The 18,261-nt window shown below is 37.1% G+C and overlaps 1 protein-coding gene across 1 annotated transcript in view; it reads right to left on the reverse strand.

Annotated features, from left to right (window-relative positions):
• Window positions 1-316: 316 nt before the first annotated feature.
• The window catches only part of CUL4A (cullin 4A), a 36,125-nt gene continuing 18,180 nt past the window's right edge, over window positions 317-18,261 (reverse strand). The window contains exons 10-20 of the mRNA XM_082277687.1: window positions 16,261-16,379; window positions 13,575-13,767; window positions 12,075-12,179; window positions 10,257-10,367; window positions 9,776-9,861; window positions 8,683-8,790; window positions 7,359-7,472; window positions 6,346-6,451; window positions 3,196-3,368; window positions 2,191-2,343; window positions 317-1,913 (exon numbers count right to left, since the gene is read on the reverse strand). Of these exons, the coding sequence (XP_082133813.1) occupies window positions 1,818-1,913; window positions 2,191-2,343; window positions 3,196-3,368; window positions 6,346-6,451; window positions 7,359-7,472; window positions 8,683-8,790; window positions 9,776-9,861; window positions 10,257-10,367; window positions 12,075-12,179; window positions 13,575-13,767; window positions 16,261-16,379 (1,364 nt within the window). The 3' untranslated portion in view covers window positions 317-1,817. The remainder of the gene's footprint in view (window positions 1,914-2,190; window positions 2,344-3,195; window positions 3,369-6,345; window positions 6,452-7,358; window positions 7,473-8,682; window positions 8,791-9,775; window positions 9,862-10,256; window positions 10,368-12,074; window positions 12,180-13,574; window positions 13,768-16,260; window positions 16,380-18,261) is intronic.

Consider the following 18,261-nt stretch of genomic DNA (forward strand, 5'->3'; position numbering starts at 1 on the left):
GTCATTGTCAGGATAACACCACTGCCTTAAGCTGTTGTTGAAAACCACTGAACCAGAACATTTGGGTTCGGAAGGTGCAGGCAGTACATTCTCACTGCTTCAGAACAGCTACTGCACACTACTGCCAGCTCTCAGTGGGGATAAAGCCTCTCTGGCCATCACATTTCTGTCAGGCACATATTCTGTGAGGCACAAAGTCTGCTAAGATAGAGTTCATTGGTTTCCATACACATAAAAAGTGAACTACAAAGTGAATGGTGTACTAAAGAACCAACCACACAAACTGAAGTGCCACATTCTCAAAAAGGCTAAGAAATGAATACTTAATATGCATCAAAGATTTTATTTGCATTAACTGAAGATTCAAATATTAAAATAAGTCTATATTAAATTATAATATTAAATATGCTTTAAATACAATAAACTAAACGTGTTTAGTTTTGAAACAAAGGGAACAAAAATGATTCAGAATGCAATACAATTAATGACACCAGAGGACAGAATAAGGACTTTTAATATGTAGTTCCACAAGATGTCAACTCAGCACTGTTTACTTTAAGAAGAGGTGGCCTTTTAATTGATGCACAAACCCCATGTTACATAAACTTAGTAAGGTATCTCTCAAGAAGCTCAGTTAAATCCTCATTTATGTAGTGATCAAAACTCCTTTGGTAGCTCTTTTTCAGAATGAAACACACCAGCAGACAGATGAGGAAAATAAACAGTCTTGCAAGTATTACCAGAAAAGGTGTCTTCCTTATAGTTACAATTATCTAACAGACCTACAGTGTCTTTCACTCTAATTCAAATCAACTTACATATGTACAATATGTAACAAAGTACTCACAAAATCCTTAGTCTTTCAAGACAAAAAGCTATGCTTTCCCAATATTGAGACCATAAAAGTATTTTTTTAAAAAAAGGTTTTGTTTTCTTAAAGTGGAGCACGCTGTACAGTAGGTTCCCTGGATGTTATTTTCAAGGCAGAATTGAATGTTACAGCAATTACAGAAACAGTGAAATACACCTGCTGCCCTAAAATGAGGTAGGGCCTCTGACTCAGATCTAATCTTTGCCACCCAAGCCAGCAGAAGTAGTAGTAATAGAACAATCCATATTTTAGCTAAATAATCCAACAGCTCAGTACACACATGAATGCAGTTGTCCTCTTGGCACTTCAAGGATCTCACTTCAAAACCTGATTTATCCAAACCAGACTGAAGTTTGCAATAACTTGGAAGAAAATTAACTGAACACAAGTTTAAGGGTTTTCATGGTGCAAAACTTCCAAACTTCAGTGTATTTCAACAACACTGCTTACACATACATGTTCATCAATGAAGGGTTTTAAAAAAGTTACCCAAGTTGTCACTGTAGCTAAAGAATGCAGCATTTAGGGACTTCATGGATGCAGTTAGGAACACCTAAATGAAGAAACCAGACTTGCATCCATCGCAGAAGTATTTCTCACACAGGTGATTTTACCTTTCCATCCAACTCCAATGACATTGTTAAACAAAACTGTAAAACTAAATTCTGAAGAACCCAAGAGAACAAAAGATTAACTAAAGGGTAAAAAAACCCCAGGACATTTAAAATTAGTAAGAAGTCTTGACAAAGGCGATCAATTAACATGTCATTTTGCTGCTTTTCCACAGCAGTGCATGCAGCTGGTTGAATAATATACATCAACCTGAAATCTGCCAAAACAAAAGTCTGGAACAGCATAGGTATTTGGTGTCCTGAAGATATATGTGGATGATTTTGGTTTTTATTTTTTTGCCTTTTAATTTTTTAAAAATAAAACTATTTCTTCTTTATGCAACATAGTGGTACTGATTGGGGTTGTCTTTGTCTCTCTCCATATAGTCTCTGTCAATGAGAGATTCAATTCTCTTTTTCAAGTCTCCAGGCTACAAGAAAAGATGAGATTAGTGTAACAGTTAGTAATATAAAGGCAAATATATTTTTTAAAAATACTGCTAAAAACTACGTAAGAAATGCATCACAGTATATAATTAATGTACTATGGATACTCTGGCTTCTTTCTCTTCACATAATACCTTAATCTTTATGTTTAATTCTATGATATTTCACATTTCTTGCTCTTATGGACAAGCTGAATAGAAAAATATATTACATATATTTGGATAAATCTAGGATGGTTTGACAAACAAAAACATAAGTTACCTTTACAGGAAATTTCAGCTGATTATACAATTCAGAAACAAGAAGATTATGACCAAGAGTCTTTCTCATCTTCATTATTCGTACAATAGCAGCATCAATCTGGTATTGCCTGTCCTGAAATACTCTTTCAGTTGTGCTGACCTGTTCCTCAACCTGAAGAACAATACAACACCACAAATCATATCACCTTCTGCTACTACTTTTTATTAATTACATGTCTATAGTTAACCTTTGCAGTAAAATGAAATTCATGCATTCTTACTCATTCTTGAGACAGATGCACGCATTACTGCATTCTAAGAGCTAAGTGATTCTGAAGTACTGCTAAAGCAAATAAAAGAGAAAATTAACAATAATGTAAAGGAAAAAATAATGTGTCTTATTTTACATTATTTGGTAAGTTAAAGTAAGTATTAAAAACTCCCTTCAGACTTCTGAGAGAACACAACAGTTTGACAACTCAAATACAGCAGCATTTTGTGTCAAACTCCAGTGTGACTTTTACGGAATTCAATACACAAAGACAAAAAAGAAACAAGCCAATGTTAATTAAAATATGTCACCTTGTGTCAAGAATGGGGATTCAGATACAACAAAGACATCCACTGCAGAATCAGGGACTACCCTGACTTTTATAGCCCTCTTACCTGCTAAATATAGAAGTGACATGGTGACATTTGATTCATGAGTTCAATATAGTACCAACACTTCAGCAATACCACAGAAACTTCTAAGATGGACTGAAACATCTACATCCTTTTAGTTTAATATATAGGCATTTAAATTTGCAAGTGCAAGAAGCAACCTAAGTCGTTTTCAATTTCAGTGATTTTAAAGTCTTTATTGCCTCTCTGAGTCATCTTGACTACTCTAAAAATTAAATCGCCTTTAAAATTAAATATTCCTTTCTTTATATGCAAAAATTACAAGAGATTATGTCTTTCCATATGGGACATGTAGGTAAACAGTTAATACACAAACTGAATGAATGCAAAAAGTACGTACTGTTTCTTTCATTTGAATCTGGTTGATCTTTATTCTAAACAATTTATGCTTGAAATCACCATTAAAGATGAATTTATCTCCATCTTCTACCTCCTTGCCCTTTGGATTTTTAATCAATACTCGTGCTTTCCCACAAGCTAAAGACTGCAAGGTTCTTCTTAATTCACTGTCCTCTGTGAAGGAGTTCAAATATGGGAGAAAGCAGAACAAAACATTTACATGAAGTGTTCTATGTGATTAATCTAGAAATAAAATTGAAAAGCTAGTGGCTTTATGTTAATACTTTCTTCCAACTAAGTTCCAATTAGAAAGTAGCTCACAGCCTTCATACTTCATCTCATCTTTCACAGGTTAAGTGCTGAGAGCACACACAGGATTATATACATCATAAAAGACAGACTTAAGCTCATATCAGTGAGTTTTCCATCCAAAATAGTTTCAGAAAAGACTTCACATTAACACAAACTTAGTTCTATTGCTTTAGTTGTGTGGTAGTAACAGAACTTTATACCAGAAAAGGTCAGTATGACAAGAAACTCAAGCCCCTTATTTTAGTGTTTTTGTCACACAGCAGAAAACATATAATAGAATAAAATTACAGACATCTAAATTGACAGGAAGATTTTTGTGGGAGGGTAGAGCTGACAGCTGTTATAGTCAAACTTCCCCCAAAACAGGAAAGTAGAGACACAAGTGTGTGAGGAAAACTTTTCCTAGTAATATTTAAGGCTTAAAAGCATTTAGAGAAGAAGATAAAATGAAGTCTTAAACATTCTAATAATTATGTAGCAAAGTCTTGTATCAAGATTTTGCATTGAAACAGCCTCTGCAGTCTCTATAATACTTTATTCACAGAATAAAACTATCACTAAATGTGTTGGATCTCCTGAACAGTTTTAGTCTAAAAACTGAAAGAAAGGTTTTGCAATCTAGTGCTGAAGTACAGCTGAGTAAAAGATTAACACTACTGCTATTTTTAAAATACTTAAGCTTTCACACAGAGCAACCTTTTATTTTTTTTTAAGCTTCCAACTGTTCTATGATTTCTAAAAAAACCCGTTTAAACCATGTGGGCTAAACAGGCATTTATATTGTTTGAGACATTTTGTGTGTTTCAACCTCAGTAAATGCAGATTGTTGTGTTTTTGTCCAAACACAAGGATGCTGTTAAAACACTATGGAGCTTTGCAGGTCAAGTCACAGGTTACAGTATGCCCAAGGGAAGGAATTTACAATTACCTATCAATCCCTGAAGTAAAAGTAAAAGCTACTACAGCTCCTAGCGGCTTCCTTGATAATAAGGCAAGTAAGAACATGGAGTATATTTGGACAACACATCTCAAAGCAGCACAATTAGCAGAGAGAAGGTGAACATTATTTCTCTGAGTAACAGTTTATGCATTTTCTCACTGTCCTAATGTACCAGGGACAATCTCATTAAAGAGACTGAAGGTAGTTTATTTTAACAGTGACTGGAAAACACAAGTTCCAACCATGGCCAGTTAATCCCTACAAGAAAAATGGAGAGGGACTTGTAAATTTACAAGACCATGTAGTGACGTGGACAAGGGGGAATGGCTTCAAACTGAAACAGAATAGATTAGGTATTAGAAAGAAATTATTGTTGAGGGTGGTCAGGCATTAGAACAGGTCGTCCAGAGAAGTCCTGGATGCACCTTCCCTGGAATTGTTCAAAGCCAGGCTGGGTGGAGCTCTGAGCAACCTGGTGTAATGGAAGGTATCCCTGCCCAGGGCAGAGGGCTGGAACTAGATTATCTTTAAGATCCCTTCCAAGCCATTCTGTGACTCTAAGCCACTCATCCTGGCCTTCCAGAAATCCTGTGGACCATGAACTGTCCTTACTACCTAAGTCTCTATACCTAAATTCTCCATAGGGGAGAGAAATACAGACATGGTACTCAGTGCAGTGACATATAGGTAGGTCCCAACTATCAATTCCAGCCAGGTGCCTTAAGAACAGTCTACTGAATTCCTTATTCTGTGCTATAATGGAACAGATTTCCATGCAGCAGCTTTATCAGTTGCTGTCAGGCAGCCAGAACGCAAGCTCCAAGGGACAGCAATCCAAGATGAGAAAGCAGGACCTGGATCAGGGCTTGCATGAACCTGTGTTTGTACTGTAAACATTGTACTCCGACCTATTGAGCCTCTCCAGACTATCCTGATGATTACTATCACTGGCATGGATTTTCTTCAGCTCCCTTACCACTAATGGAGAGGATGACTAAGCAACTTGAAGCACTGACACTGAGACAATGGAGCACCCAGGCTGTACTTCCTTCTGCAGTGCATCATTCTGAACTGCAAGGATTCTTGGTATCTCCATTTTACAGTATTTTAGTAAATATATTACAATATTTTAGTACTTGTATGGGCTCAAATTCTCTCAGATACTGCTGTATTAGGTTGATCTTAAGTTTCACATGTGAGGGACTATTGGGTATAAGCTGCTGATTGATGCAGAACTTTCAGAGAGTAGTGATGACAGTGTTTTGGCTAACTATTTCAAGAAAGTGTAAGAATTTGGGGGGAAAAACCCATCCAAGAACATAAAAACACAGAAGACAGATACTGCAGATGGTTAAAAGGGAAACTGTACTCTTCCTCAGTTTTCTTGGTCCTTCAGGTTCAAAAGTACAGGGGCAGGCAGCTATGAAGTACACACCCAGCACGTACTGCTGCTCTGAACACATCAGACCTGCTGTGAAGGGGCACCCCAGCAACAGTAATGGGCAACAGGCAGGTGAGCTCTCACAACTGAAAATACTCTCTTGAATCACCCCAACTGAAAGGGAGCAAAACTAATCTGTACACAGAACAGTCTATCACCATTTAAATTTTAAGAATTGCAATGATATATTTTGTAAATCTAATAGGTTGTTAGGAGTATCACATGCCACACAGCTCTTACTAATAATTTTGTGAAGCATACATTTTACACACTAAGAAAATATACTAAGAAATACCTGCAGTATGTTTTCCTCATCTTTTGTTGTGCATATGCTATTGGAGCATAAAGTTAGGCCTAACAACCATGACAAATTTCTTTAAATTAGGCCTTTACATACCAAATCATAATTGGCAATCACTTGACAAATAAATTTAAGAATCAGAAAGTATTCTTCTTACCTACACCAGTGGCCATTTTAATTTCTTCAAAACTGAATTCATCTCCTTCATTAAACATAAGCAATACTAATGTCTGAAAGAGCGATACTTGAAACTCCTTCTTCCCCTAAAAGAGAAACAACAAATAATAGTAATATTCAGAGAATTTTCAGTTGTACCCCCTACATTTGACAATTACAGAAAGTATACACGAATTTTTCTATTTCTACAAGAATGGATATGCATTTTAGAATGCCTGGCACACAGAAGAATCAGACTGAATGTAGTATTGAGGAAACAGGATATTTTTAAAACCTCTTTTTTTTTTGCTCTTCTAACAGTAACAATACAGTACACAGCAGAAGCTCGTTAGAATGGCCTGGTATTTACTTCACATCCTTTATTTTAGTTGCAATACATGAAATTTTGGCGTTGCCACCATCAATAGTGAATTTCTCTGTACTTTATATTCACAACAAGTTAGTAAAAGAATTCAAGGGTTGTTCTGTCTTTGCTGTGGCTCACTGAAGCTGCACTATTACAAGGCAAGATACTGCATGAGACAAAACAAAACCACATGAACAAACAATGCAGTTATTTAACAGTTAAATAATTCAACAAGCATTTAAATTTTAACCACAGCCATCACATGACTAACACCCTTCAGTCTCTTTTTGTATGTCAAGCATACTAAAAGCATCACCAGGATTTCTACAATCAAAACAATTCCAGATTAAAGATAAAAAATGCTGTGCTCTTTTTCTTGCTTTATTACAACCGAATTTATTTGAATGAGCAACAATTCCTATCAAATCAATATTACCAAAAGGTATCACTGTTGTCTTGTTAGCTAGGTAGTGTTTCAGTTTAATTATAGAAAGCCTACTTTCTGTACAATATAATAGTATTGACTTGTGATTGTTCCTCCACAAAAATGTTACTACCTTTATAAAAAAATACAATACATTACTAGATTCCAAATAATTGACTTAAATTTTAACCCAACAGGCAAAGCATTATACAAGCAAACTTACTTCCTTAAATTCTGCCTTTAGGACAGCATGTCCTAAAGTGGTCTGCCACTGAAGTTTTCGACCACTGTGTTTTCCCAGGTAAAAGGTTTTAAATACCTCTTGAAGTTTTATCATCTGTAAAGAAAAGAGAGAAAAACATTAGCATTATACCAGTGCAGTGATACCAAATGACTTCACACATATAATTCCTTTATTTTCCTCAACCACGTTGAAGAAAAAAAAAGCCACAGAAAATAATAGGCTCTTTTGTGGGAAAAACTTAATCCAAAGAGGAAAATTCTGCTCTCAAGTACATTGGTACTATTATACACATAAGAAAGCCTCAGTTCAAAAATAACTGAATTTTCCTTGGGTTTTTAACTTGCTTTTGTTTTAAATAACAGTAAAATAAACTCCCTGTAAAGGGTTTTAAACCTCAGAAATAGATACTGGTTTTGTCCTGGACTTTGAATCCGACCTAGAAATCATGGGACAAAAAGCACACATCTCACACCTTTACACTGGCTAGTACCATCTGCTCTTAAGTTCTTCCTGTAAGTTGTGGATGGAATGGAACTCCAGTCCAATTCCACTACTTTATGCCCTCTTACTTCCAAGTAAGGGGCTTCTACCCCTCCATTTTCATCACAGATTGCTCAGGCTGGATCTTTCAGAAGTAGTCTGCCATGGAGGAAAAGATACCTCAGAAGCAAGAGCACAAGACCTTCCGTATCTTCCAAACTGAGTGGGAACCCCATTATCACCTCTGGCCCCTGAAGCACTTCCCACACCTACAATCAAGCAAGGCATTGTAGGGAATAGGGACTCCAAATACACATTTCAACTTAAATCACTACTGACAGGAGCTTTGCAAAAATCTCTCAACTTGGAAACAATCATTTTGCAGGCAAATACTATTTAAATGCAGGGGCTATTTTTTGTGTGACACATTGCAGGAAACAGGCAGGATCTTCAAAAAAAGGAACGTGCAATAACATAACCATTGACTAGTTCAAAGTGCCTAACCAATGTAGTTAAAGATTGACTAAACTATGGTGAACAGACCAATTACAAACTTTTAAGTGATTGACTACAATGCTAAGTGAGGCAATTTTATTCCTATTAATATAAATTATTATAAAAAACCCCACACTAAGTGAAATAATCATCTGAATAAGGTGGATTTTATCCACTGCATTTTATTTTTTGCAGTTCTGGAATCTTTAAAACTACATAAACCCCTTAAATATCTAGCAGAAAAATGTAAAATGAAGGACATTATTTCACCCTGTGACAATGATTCCATTCTGTAAAGTGCATTTAGAAGAAGAATTCAAACACTAACCTCAGAATTTAGGTGGACTTCCATAGGTGTATAAGTTGGCCAATATCCCATAGTTAAAATATTTACTGTCAGGTCTATATTTCCTGGGTCACTTTGGTTCTGCATATACTAAAATACAAGAGACAAAAGTTATTCAAGCATACTATCTACATACTAAATTAGAAAATGTATACACTTAAATTAGAAATTTAGGGTTAGTGTAACAATAAAAAAATTCTTACAGGCCACATGCTTGTTTGGACATGCTCTACTAGGATTTTGAGTAACTTTCTAATGACCCAACTTCAAAACACAGCAAGCAGGTGGGAGTCCAAAGAAAAGATCAACATGCCTTGAAATATCCTAGACCACTGTCTATACAGGGTACTAAGGTCAAAGAAACTTTAATTACATGCAAATAAAGAAGAAAAGCTTTTGATCAGAAGCCATGGCAAGGACTACAAGATGAAAACGATCTCTTTGGATTTCTACATCTGCTAGACAAAACTTTTTCATATAATTGGGGTAGAGCATCAGTCAAGCCAGACTGCAAAATCTGGGAGAGAAGAGTCTCTACAGTATTTTATTACAGGCGTTGTCCTGGGTCAGATCTCTAACCCAGCACCCTGACTTCAGTAGGGCCCCAAAACAAGTACCCAGGGAGAAATGCAACAACACAGTGAGCATATACAGTATTTCCTGAAAGCATTCCCTCGGTCACCAACAGGTTGGAAACTTTGGGGCTGAGACATACACTGTTTCTGTGCACTTAACGATCTTCAGGGAGTTTCTCTGGTGTGGGCCAATCACAAAAAATTCATTAGAGCAGCAGCAGTTTACAGAATGAAGGATACAGACTTTCACAGATGTCAGTCAACTAAATTACCACATGGTATTTAGACCGATTTACTTAAAAAGGAATCAAAACTGTAAAATTATTGTATACAATAAATAAATTCTGTTGTATAAACAGAACTGTAAGTAGACATTATTATTATTACTAGGACCTGCTCAAAAGCTGTTTTGTTTAATTTTAGCTTAATCCAAAGTATAACAATTAAATGCCTCCCCGTGACTGTGAAAAATTTAGTATACAAACAAAAGCTAAACGTACCTGCTTAAACTGTACCATGACATCTTTGGACAGTTCCATGTCCTTGAACATGCCCTCCAGTTTGCTGGTAAAAGCAGCACCACATTCTGTCTCACAAAAAAAAGCAAAGATCCCACAATTACAAAGAAGCACCGAACAAGTGATAAACATTTAACCTGAGACAGCTGAGCCACATTTACCAGGTAACAGAGCACCCACAAATAGGTACATGTTTTCAGGATTTTGCTCCTCTGTAGGTATATTAAATAAACCAGTCTCATACCAAGGAAGTCTGCCCAATAGTTCTTGCTGAGCATAATGAAAGCTGTTATAAATATATACAAACATACATATACACACACACCCCCCTAAGTATTTAAGTAAGAACTGTTCAGGTATTACTTAAAATCTGGCTTATCACTTCCTAAAAGCATGAGAAAATAGGGATTCCAAGTTGCATGCCAAAAAGTAATATAACATTAATACATCTGAAGACACCTACCATGCTTAAGCTTTGACAACATGGACTTCTCAGCATCTACTGATGCGCTTTTCCCAACCAGCAGTCTTTTGGCCAAGTCTTTCTTATAAAATGCCTCAAACACATCTTTCCCTGTAAGGAAATTGAAACAAAAATTAAAATAAAATTAAATGATACATTCTCTCCACATCACTGCCCTTCAGGTTTGTGACATGAGCCTTTCTCATGAAAAGCTGATAAGCAGAACAATATTAACTATGCAGCAGTGAAGAAAAACACGTAGACAACTTGTTCTTTTTATATTTTAATAATTTTTAACATATTTTGCAAAATATTTACTTCTTTCTTTCTTATTTCTCCCCCAGGAACTTGGGCTGCCTTGTATTTCCCATTGGAGCAGCTGCAAAACACAATAAATTACTCTGGAGTCCAGAAGAACATTCTCCCTCCATTGGTCTGATTTATTAAGGGGGGGCAGGGCAGGGGGAGCTTTTCTATGTATTAAAGAATATACTTTAAAAGCCTAACATGAAAAAAAATTTAACCGAAGTCTTCTTGATTTGCCAATAGACTTGAAAATGAAGGAGTCATACAGATACCCACAAACTTTCACACCTTAAACCCAAGCTTCTCCCTATTGACAGTGCAAAGATATCAGCAAGGTGTTTCCCTTTTAAGAGGAACAAATTCACTGTAACTCAAGCTACTGTTTGTGTTGCCTGCAATAGCCACTTGCAATTCCTTGCAAACACCTTCCAATTTAGCGCTTCTTATGACAGTCTTCTTCCTTCCCCATCCTGTCCTGGTGAAGTGATGTTTCATGAACCAGCTCCATCAAGATATTATCAAAAAGGCCAGTGCTCAGAAACTACCTAATTATCATCTGCTTTTAAAAGAGCTCTTATGTACTAGACAGTTCAAAAAAAATTTGCGCTTTTAGCTCAGTACTACAAAAAATATGAAAAGTTGGTGAAAGTTTCAGATTAACAGAAATTCATCTCTTAGGCTGACAAGCTGCCAGTACAACTGTTTTCATTCACCATCTCCATCTGACAAAAATGATGCAATTATGATTCAATTATGCAAATGACACTACTTTATGACTTGACTTTCCCATTATATTGTACTTGTTGGGGGTTTTTTATGAGGAGAGAACCCCACAGATCTCAGACAAACTAATACCGAATTGGGTAGTTCCTGCTATTCCACCCCCGCCCAGGACACACATTCCACTTCCCTCAGAACAGTGACCATGTATCTGTATTGGACTGGACCACTGGTTTTTAGGGTATCTAGAAAAAAAAAAATCTTCTAACACATTCAAGGATTTTGCTCAGATAGAGACATACATGAGGGAAGTGCATTTCAAACGCAGTGAAACCTCAGCAGTTAACACTTTTTGCTACTATTCTGAGCCCTTCTCTGTGTTCCTTCTTAGCCATGATGAGAAAAGTCAAAAGAGAAGTTGCGGGGTTTTCATGCTTTGTACCTACAATATACATAAATGGATAGGAAAGAGGAAGTCTGTACTGTCATTAGAGGAAAGGTTGTGGTTATAGACATGGTTAATTTATGTAAAAAACTTCCAGCAACACCTCTAACTCTTAGGTCTCCACTCACAAGACTCTGAAAGGTCTGTAACTTGCCAATCTCCACAGAACTATTTGTCCTCCCTGGTATATTTATTGTGCTGCTTCAGGTGTAAAGCAACCTGAATTAAAGACCAAGTTGAGCAGAAACTGTTGCTAAAAAAGATCTCTTACATTCAGAGGAAAGCAGCCCTGCTAGTAGCAAGGGGAACAGTTTTAATTGCATCAACAGTGAAGCACTATTTCTTACCATGAATGAATCTAAATATGATCATGATTTTGTCAAGGATTCTTTCCAGTTCTTCATCTGTTGCTTCTTTATTACCAGCTCTTAATTTGGAATCCACATATTTTGCTACAAATAAATAAAATTATGTAACAGCTTAAAAAAAGATCAAAAATTACCAACTTAAGCAACTCCTGCTTGAAATATTACTGTGTTAAATACTACTGTATGTTAAAATATAGGATAAGTGCTAAATTTTCTGTTTTCCCTTTTCCCATCCCTATGTTCAGTGGAATGACAGAGCCCTCCTGTATTAGTGGGATAATGGAAAAGTACTGCAAAAAGGAATAGTCCAAGGCAAAAAATGAGCAGAGTATAATAATTAAAATTAATGCATTTGAAATATTTGTGTTATAGTCATAACAAGCACATTATTTGTTGAAAGACAATGTTCTGGAAGCGTACAATGTATATGAATGTATTTTATGAGAAACAAACAAACAACAAAGAGGACTATATTTCTGTAGACCTTTACCATGTCTCTCATGCTCTTTGGTAGGAGCACATTAAAATTTAAACAAAAGCAATGCTTTCCAGTTAGTAGTTTCAGAATGCCAGAAATAAGGTTAAGCCTTGAGTTTAGCTAAGTATTCATTAAGCCACATTAGTATCCTTATACAACCTTCTGTGTAAGAAGAAAACCTTTGTGGGAGCTGGAACACCATGATCCACAAATGACAACAGCCCATATCATGGCTTTAAACCTGTATCACTATGTTGTGCAATCTGTCCTACATAAAGCTGATTTTAGAAGGAAGACACAAAATAAGCCAAATAAAGGCAAAAGAAAGTACAGAGGAAAAACAAACAAGCAAGGAGCAGGATCCTCTCCTGATGTAAAATGCCACAGCTCCAGTTTTTCAGTAGGCAATACTGTCAGGACAGCTTTTGCCAGATGAGGGATAAACAAAATAATAGTATTTTTAAAGTATTTGTTATTATCTTTCCCCTTAATAACCACTAGTTCTCCTGTCAAGATAGTGGGTTTTTCTCCCCTCTATTAAAACTCCTTATATCTGAAGGCTTTAAAATTGTCATCCCAACTTCAGATATCAAGGCAGATGGATGGGCTGCACTTACTCCTTTTGGAGGGATCCAGAACATCCACAGAACTCCCCTACTATCACAATTAAAGCCAGTTCCCCTCTACTTGCCACAGCTGCTCTTTCCCCATGACCATTTACTCCCGTGGCAGCGCCAGAGCTCCAGTGAGCAGTTGTTAGCAGCAGGCCCCGTGCAAGCGGCAGAGCGCAGGGACAGGAGGGTGACGCGCTGCGCCAGACCCCCTAACAGCACACCCAAGCTCTCGGGCCCACCACGCACCCGGGTTAACGCTCGCCTCGGATCCCAAAACCAGTGCCTAAAGCAGGATGCGACTGCACCGCCGTTGCACTGGCACACTCAGCTGCATTATCATGCCTTCTACAGAGTTTCGAAATATTTTACAGAAAAATATTTGTGTACCTATCAATTCTGCAGGCTTATTTGGTCTCTTGTTGATAAATGTTTCAAAGGACTCCTTCATCAAGTTTATAAATTTTTCATTTTTCTGAAAGCACACTTCTATGATATGGTCCACTTTATCCTTAAAATCTAGTAGCTCTTGCACCATATCCTTGTCTTTTTCAGGATTAACCACTATTGTTGTCCCAAAGTTCTGTAAAACAAACACTTTTGATAGTAAAATACTTCAGAGTGCTACCTATCTCCCCCAACAGACATTTACCCTCATAAAATTTATCATTAGAAAAAGTAATTTTTTTACAGAACTACTTATGACTTCAAGTTTTTAAAAAATGAGATGCATTGAAATTTAAAATAAAAACTAGACACATTAATGGATTTCAAACATTAGTGTTTGATTCAAAGATTATTTACACTTAAGACAAAAGTAAAAAAATAATTAAATAAATACACAGTAGACATGACTATGACATGCAGGTTTACAGTGAGATACAGAACTATGATTCATGTAAAATAAATTAAATGGAAACTGCCTCAGAAATGTTAAGTATAAAGGAAAACTGCACTGTTTTTATTAAACCCTCTAGAGAGCTTACTTGATTAAACAGGTAGCAACACTTTAACTGCTGCTTAGCACTCAAAGATTCTCTTTCATCAAGGGCTCTAAACCAAAAAAATCCTAGCTGACTTGCAAGGAAACAAAACTTTCTCATGCACAAGAAACAGTCACAGACCTGACTTCCTCTTCCTGTTCCTACATTTATTATCTTAGAGATAGAACACCATTTGTTTAATGAACCAAAATATCCTGTAAGGGAGGATTTTCACCTACTGGACAACTTACATTTGCTTAGTAACACCGATCAGTGCTCTGGACAGAATGATCAGTTTTCCGAGGTGAGAAAAAGGAACATCAGCACAGCAAAAGCAAAACAGTATTCAATTGGTATATTTTCACCAACTGAAGTATGTCAGCCAAAAACATTAAAAGAGATAGGGGAAAATCTTTCTCCAGCCTCAGAATTTCCACTGCGTTATCTAATTAGCCACTGTCATCTTTCATGGAGATCTCTCTCAAGTTCCCTTTCAGAGTAAAGCTGAACACAAGGCTCCCAAGGCCCTTAGATTCAACAAGTGTATCACGGAATCACAGAATGGTTTGGGCTGGAAGAGACCTCTGATGATCACCTAGCCCATCAGATCTTTCACTTGTCACAATTTCTCCTTCATTAACACAGTATTTGGGCATCTCACAGTTTCCATCAGGTACATTTATATATTGCAGCGCTTTCTCCCCCATTCTGCAAACTGCAAACCAAGATACAGAAGGCCAAATGGCACCTCTGAAATCACAAAAAGGTGACTACAATGGAGCACAGACCTTTACCACAGTAACTTGGCTCATAAGATACACGTTAGGAGTCCTTGAAGCCTCTCTTCACTGTCACACAATGTTTGCAAGGAGGAGATTTATTGACACTACAGAAAAGGTCTTCTATGTTTTTGAGTATGTACAAAACCATCTTAAAGCTGTAAGAAGTCTGATTCTGTCAGATACAGGGTATGATAAGCCAATTTAACAACTTCCTGTTGTGAAAGGACAGGTTCCTTTCCTGATTTTCTACCTGTCTTAAAACTCCTGCTTCTTTCTTTTGACCAGCACATGGACTTTTCTCTGAGTCTCTTTAGCTCACTAAACCTGGGATGGAACTGACCTTGCCCAGGTATTGTGATAAAACAGATCACAGAAGATCCCATGGAGTAGCAGGCAGCACTAGGATTAAGAGAGGAGCCTGATCTGGGAGAAAGGAAGAAGAAAGATGATGCTCCTCAGCCACAGCAAACCATTCAACTGGGCAACACCCTAAGGTGTTAACACCACCTGAGTTCTGGAGGCAAATGGCAATCACGTTCCACTCCCATGAGCTTCAACACTGGTGGGTCATGCTGAACTCCAGACATAGGTGTGCAGAAAAGGCACCTCTGGAATTAACTGATGTTGTACACTTAGTCCTGAAGGTTGATGAACACGTGGGCAATCCAAAGGAGAGCCACTCCATCAGGAATTATCAACTCCAGGGAGAAAAATCTTCTGTGAAGCTTTCCTGCCTTCTTGGAAGGGCACTAGAGTACAAGCTCTCTGGGCCAGCATACTACATGGATATCATGCCTAACAAACAAACCCAAAGCATCTAAATGTGACCAATGACGGATTATTTTCAATAGGAGCATTCCCTTCCCAATAGCTTTGACACTCATCAGCACTGCTGTAGGCTGGTTACAAGTAGCACTGCTAACCTGCAGAGGAATAGCGACATCTGATGTTTCACTGGTTTTGCAGGTATGTAAACAGCTCTTGAGTGTATTTGCAGCAAAACACACAGTACAGTCTAGCACACTCTGAACACATGTGCATGTGGCTGTATTTAACAGCAAAGCAACCAAAAACATCCTGTATAACATTCGAACTTACAAGGAAAGCAATTTCCAAGTAGAAATTTAAAACCAAAGCAGGTGTTGCTGTTTCTCATCATGTGATTGTTACTGAGGGGGGAAGCATTAACATCCCTCCCATATTTACTTAGAACAGAAGTTTGGTGATACACCTACATGTTATTCTTGGCTCTGACAGAAGAAATTTCTAACAGCACAAGATTTTTATGTTAGTGATAGATCTTTGAAATACCTTGATGTATTCACTCCAATGCTGCAAAAGGATCTGCTGCCCACCTTTTACCCGGCTGAACAGCTGGTACGTCTGGGTCAAGTCTGATATTCTATTTTCATCAAGCAGGTTATCAAGTCCTAAAAAAAATTAAATTAGAAGAAAGAGCAAATTTGAATACAGTTGCATAAATACAGTTAGAGGAATGTCTATGAAATATAACAAAAGACAAGACCCTCCCTCTGGTGGCCTTAAAACATACAAATGTTGTAAGGTTAAATTTCTGAAAGCAACTGGTAAGTCCCCTTGTTTAAACTGGATGAAATTATTTACTGTATACTATTTCAAAAAATATTTCAACTGAAATACTTTCCCAACAAGGTGATGATCGTAAGCCTTTTGCAGAATGGTTATGAAGAGAGCTTGACTTCAAGGGTACAGTTTTATCAAGAACCTCTAAAAAACCCAGAAAGCTAAGTAAACTTCCCTAAATTTAAACTAATGAGAAATACTCTGCAAGATTTTTTTTCTGTGGCACATGGGGAGCCATGTCTTTAGATCAAGAATGTGCTGGGAACAGCCTATGCTCCTACCAATGGAATGACAAAAGATTACAAATTCCTTTCAAGCAACTTTTGCTTTGTTGATTCACCCTACAATTTGGACTAACAAATGGAGAAGTGAAGCTCAAGGAATGTAACAAGCAAATAACTTCATGCACATTTTTCCATTTGAGAGTATGATGAATGGTAGTTCCAGTGTAATCAGAAGTACACTGTCTGGTGTCAGTTACAGAGGCTTTAGTAATACCGGAGCATAGCATCAAAGATTTATGACATCTTTTTTTAAAAAACAAAAAGGCTGATTTTACACACATTGACAAATCATACCATCAGCGTAGCTGACACTGTACAACTGTCCTACTTCACCAAATATGTGTCATTAATGCTAATTTTAAAATGATATTAAAAACTGATTTGCAAATCACTACCAAATTAACCCATATTCTACTATATTCTTCAGCTTAAAAATACTTTCACTATATTGTAACTTACTTACATGTTCAGAAAGGCAAGCAATGTTCAAGAATGAAGTCAGGTAAACTTTTGTCTACTATTTTGAGATTTCCTAAACTTTTGAGATATCAGAAGAACAGACATACTTTAAATGTAAGATAACAGACTATACAGTCTCAAATACAGGGTTTTAGGGCTCTTTTGTCATTGAACACAGAATTAGAATCCTGGAAATCAAAGAATCATAGAAAGGCTTGGATTGGAAGGGACCTTCAAGATCATCTTGTTAAAAGCCCTGGCTGTGGGCAGGGACACCTTCCACTAGACCAGGTTGCTCAAAGCCCCATCCAACCTGGCCTTGAACACTTCCAGGGATGGGGCATCCTGAACTGGGCAACCTGTTCCAGTGCCTCACCACCCTCATAGTAGAGAATTTCTTCCTAACATCTCGTCTTGGATCTCTCATTTCTTAGTTTAAAACCATTCCACCTTGACCTATCACTATCTGCCCCCTCTTTTTTATAAGCCCTCTTTAAGTACTGGGAGGTCACGGTGAGGTGTCCCCAGAGCCTTCTCTTTTCCATGCTGAATAACCCCAGCTCTCTTAATTAAGAGATGCCCATCCCAGTCAAGCATTACCTCCTATGCATTTAAAGACACCAATACACTAACTGCTTTATTATAACCTAGATCATAAAACTTAGCCTTCCCGCTAACTTCAGCTGTGTGACTGAAAAAACAGTCCCACATTTGTCAAATGAAAACAAGATACAGCAAAGTCCTCTGACAAAAGGTTTCAGAGAGCTTCCAGAAAGCACTGCCACAGCCTTGGAAAAATCTACTGTACTCACAAAAAAACCCCCCACCAATATCTAGTCAACAGCAGTTATACTAATGTAAGGAAAAAAAGGTTTCTTATACAGACTCCACATTTTTAAGCTTTTTTCTTCCTGTATCAAACTCACTACTGTTGCAAAGTATTTGAACCTTGATAGTGCGTCCCAGC

The sequence above is a fragment of the Coloeus monedula genome (genome assembly GCF_965178545.1).
Source record: "Coloeus monedula genome assembly, chromosome: 3".
Classification (NCBI taxonomy): Eukaryota; Metazoa; Chordata; class Aves; order Passeriformes; family Corvidae; genus Coloeus; species Coloeus monedula.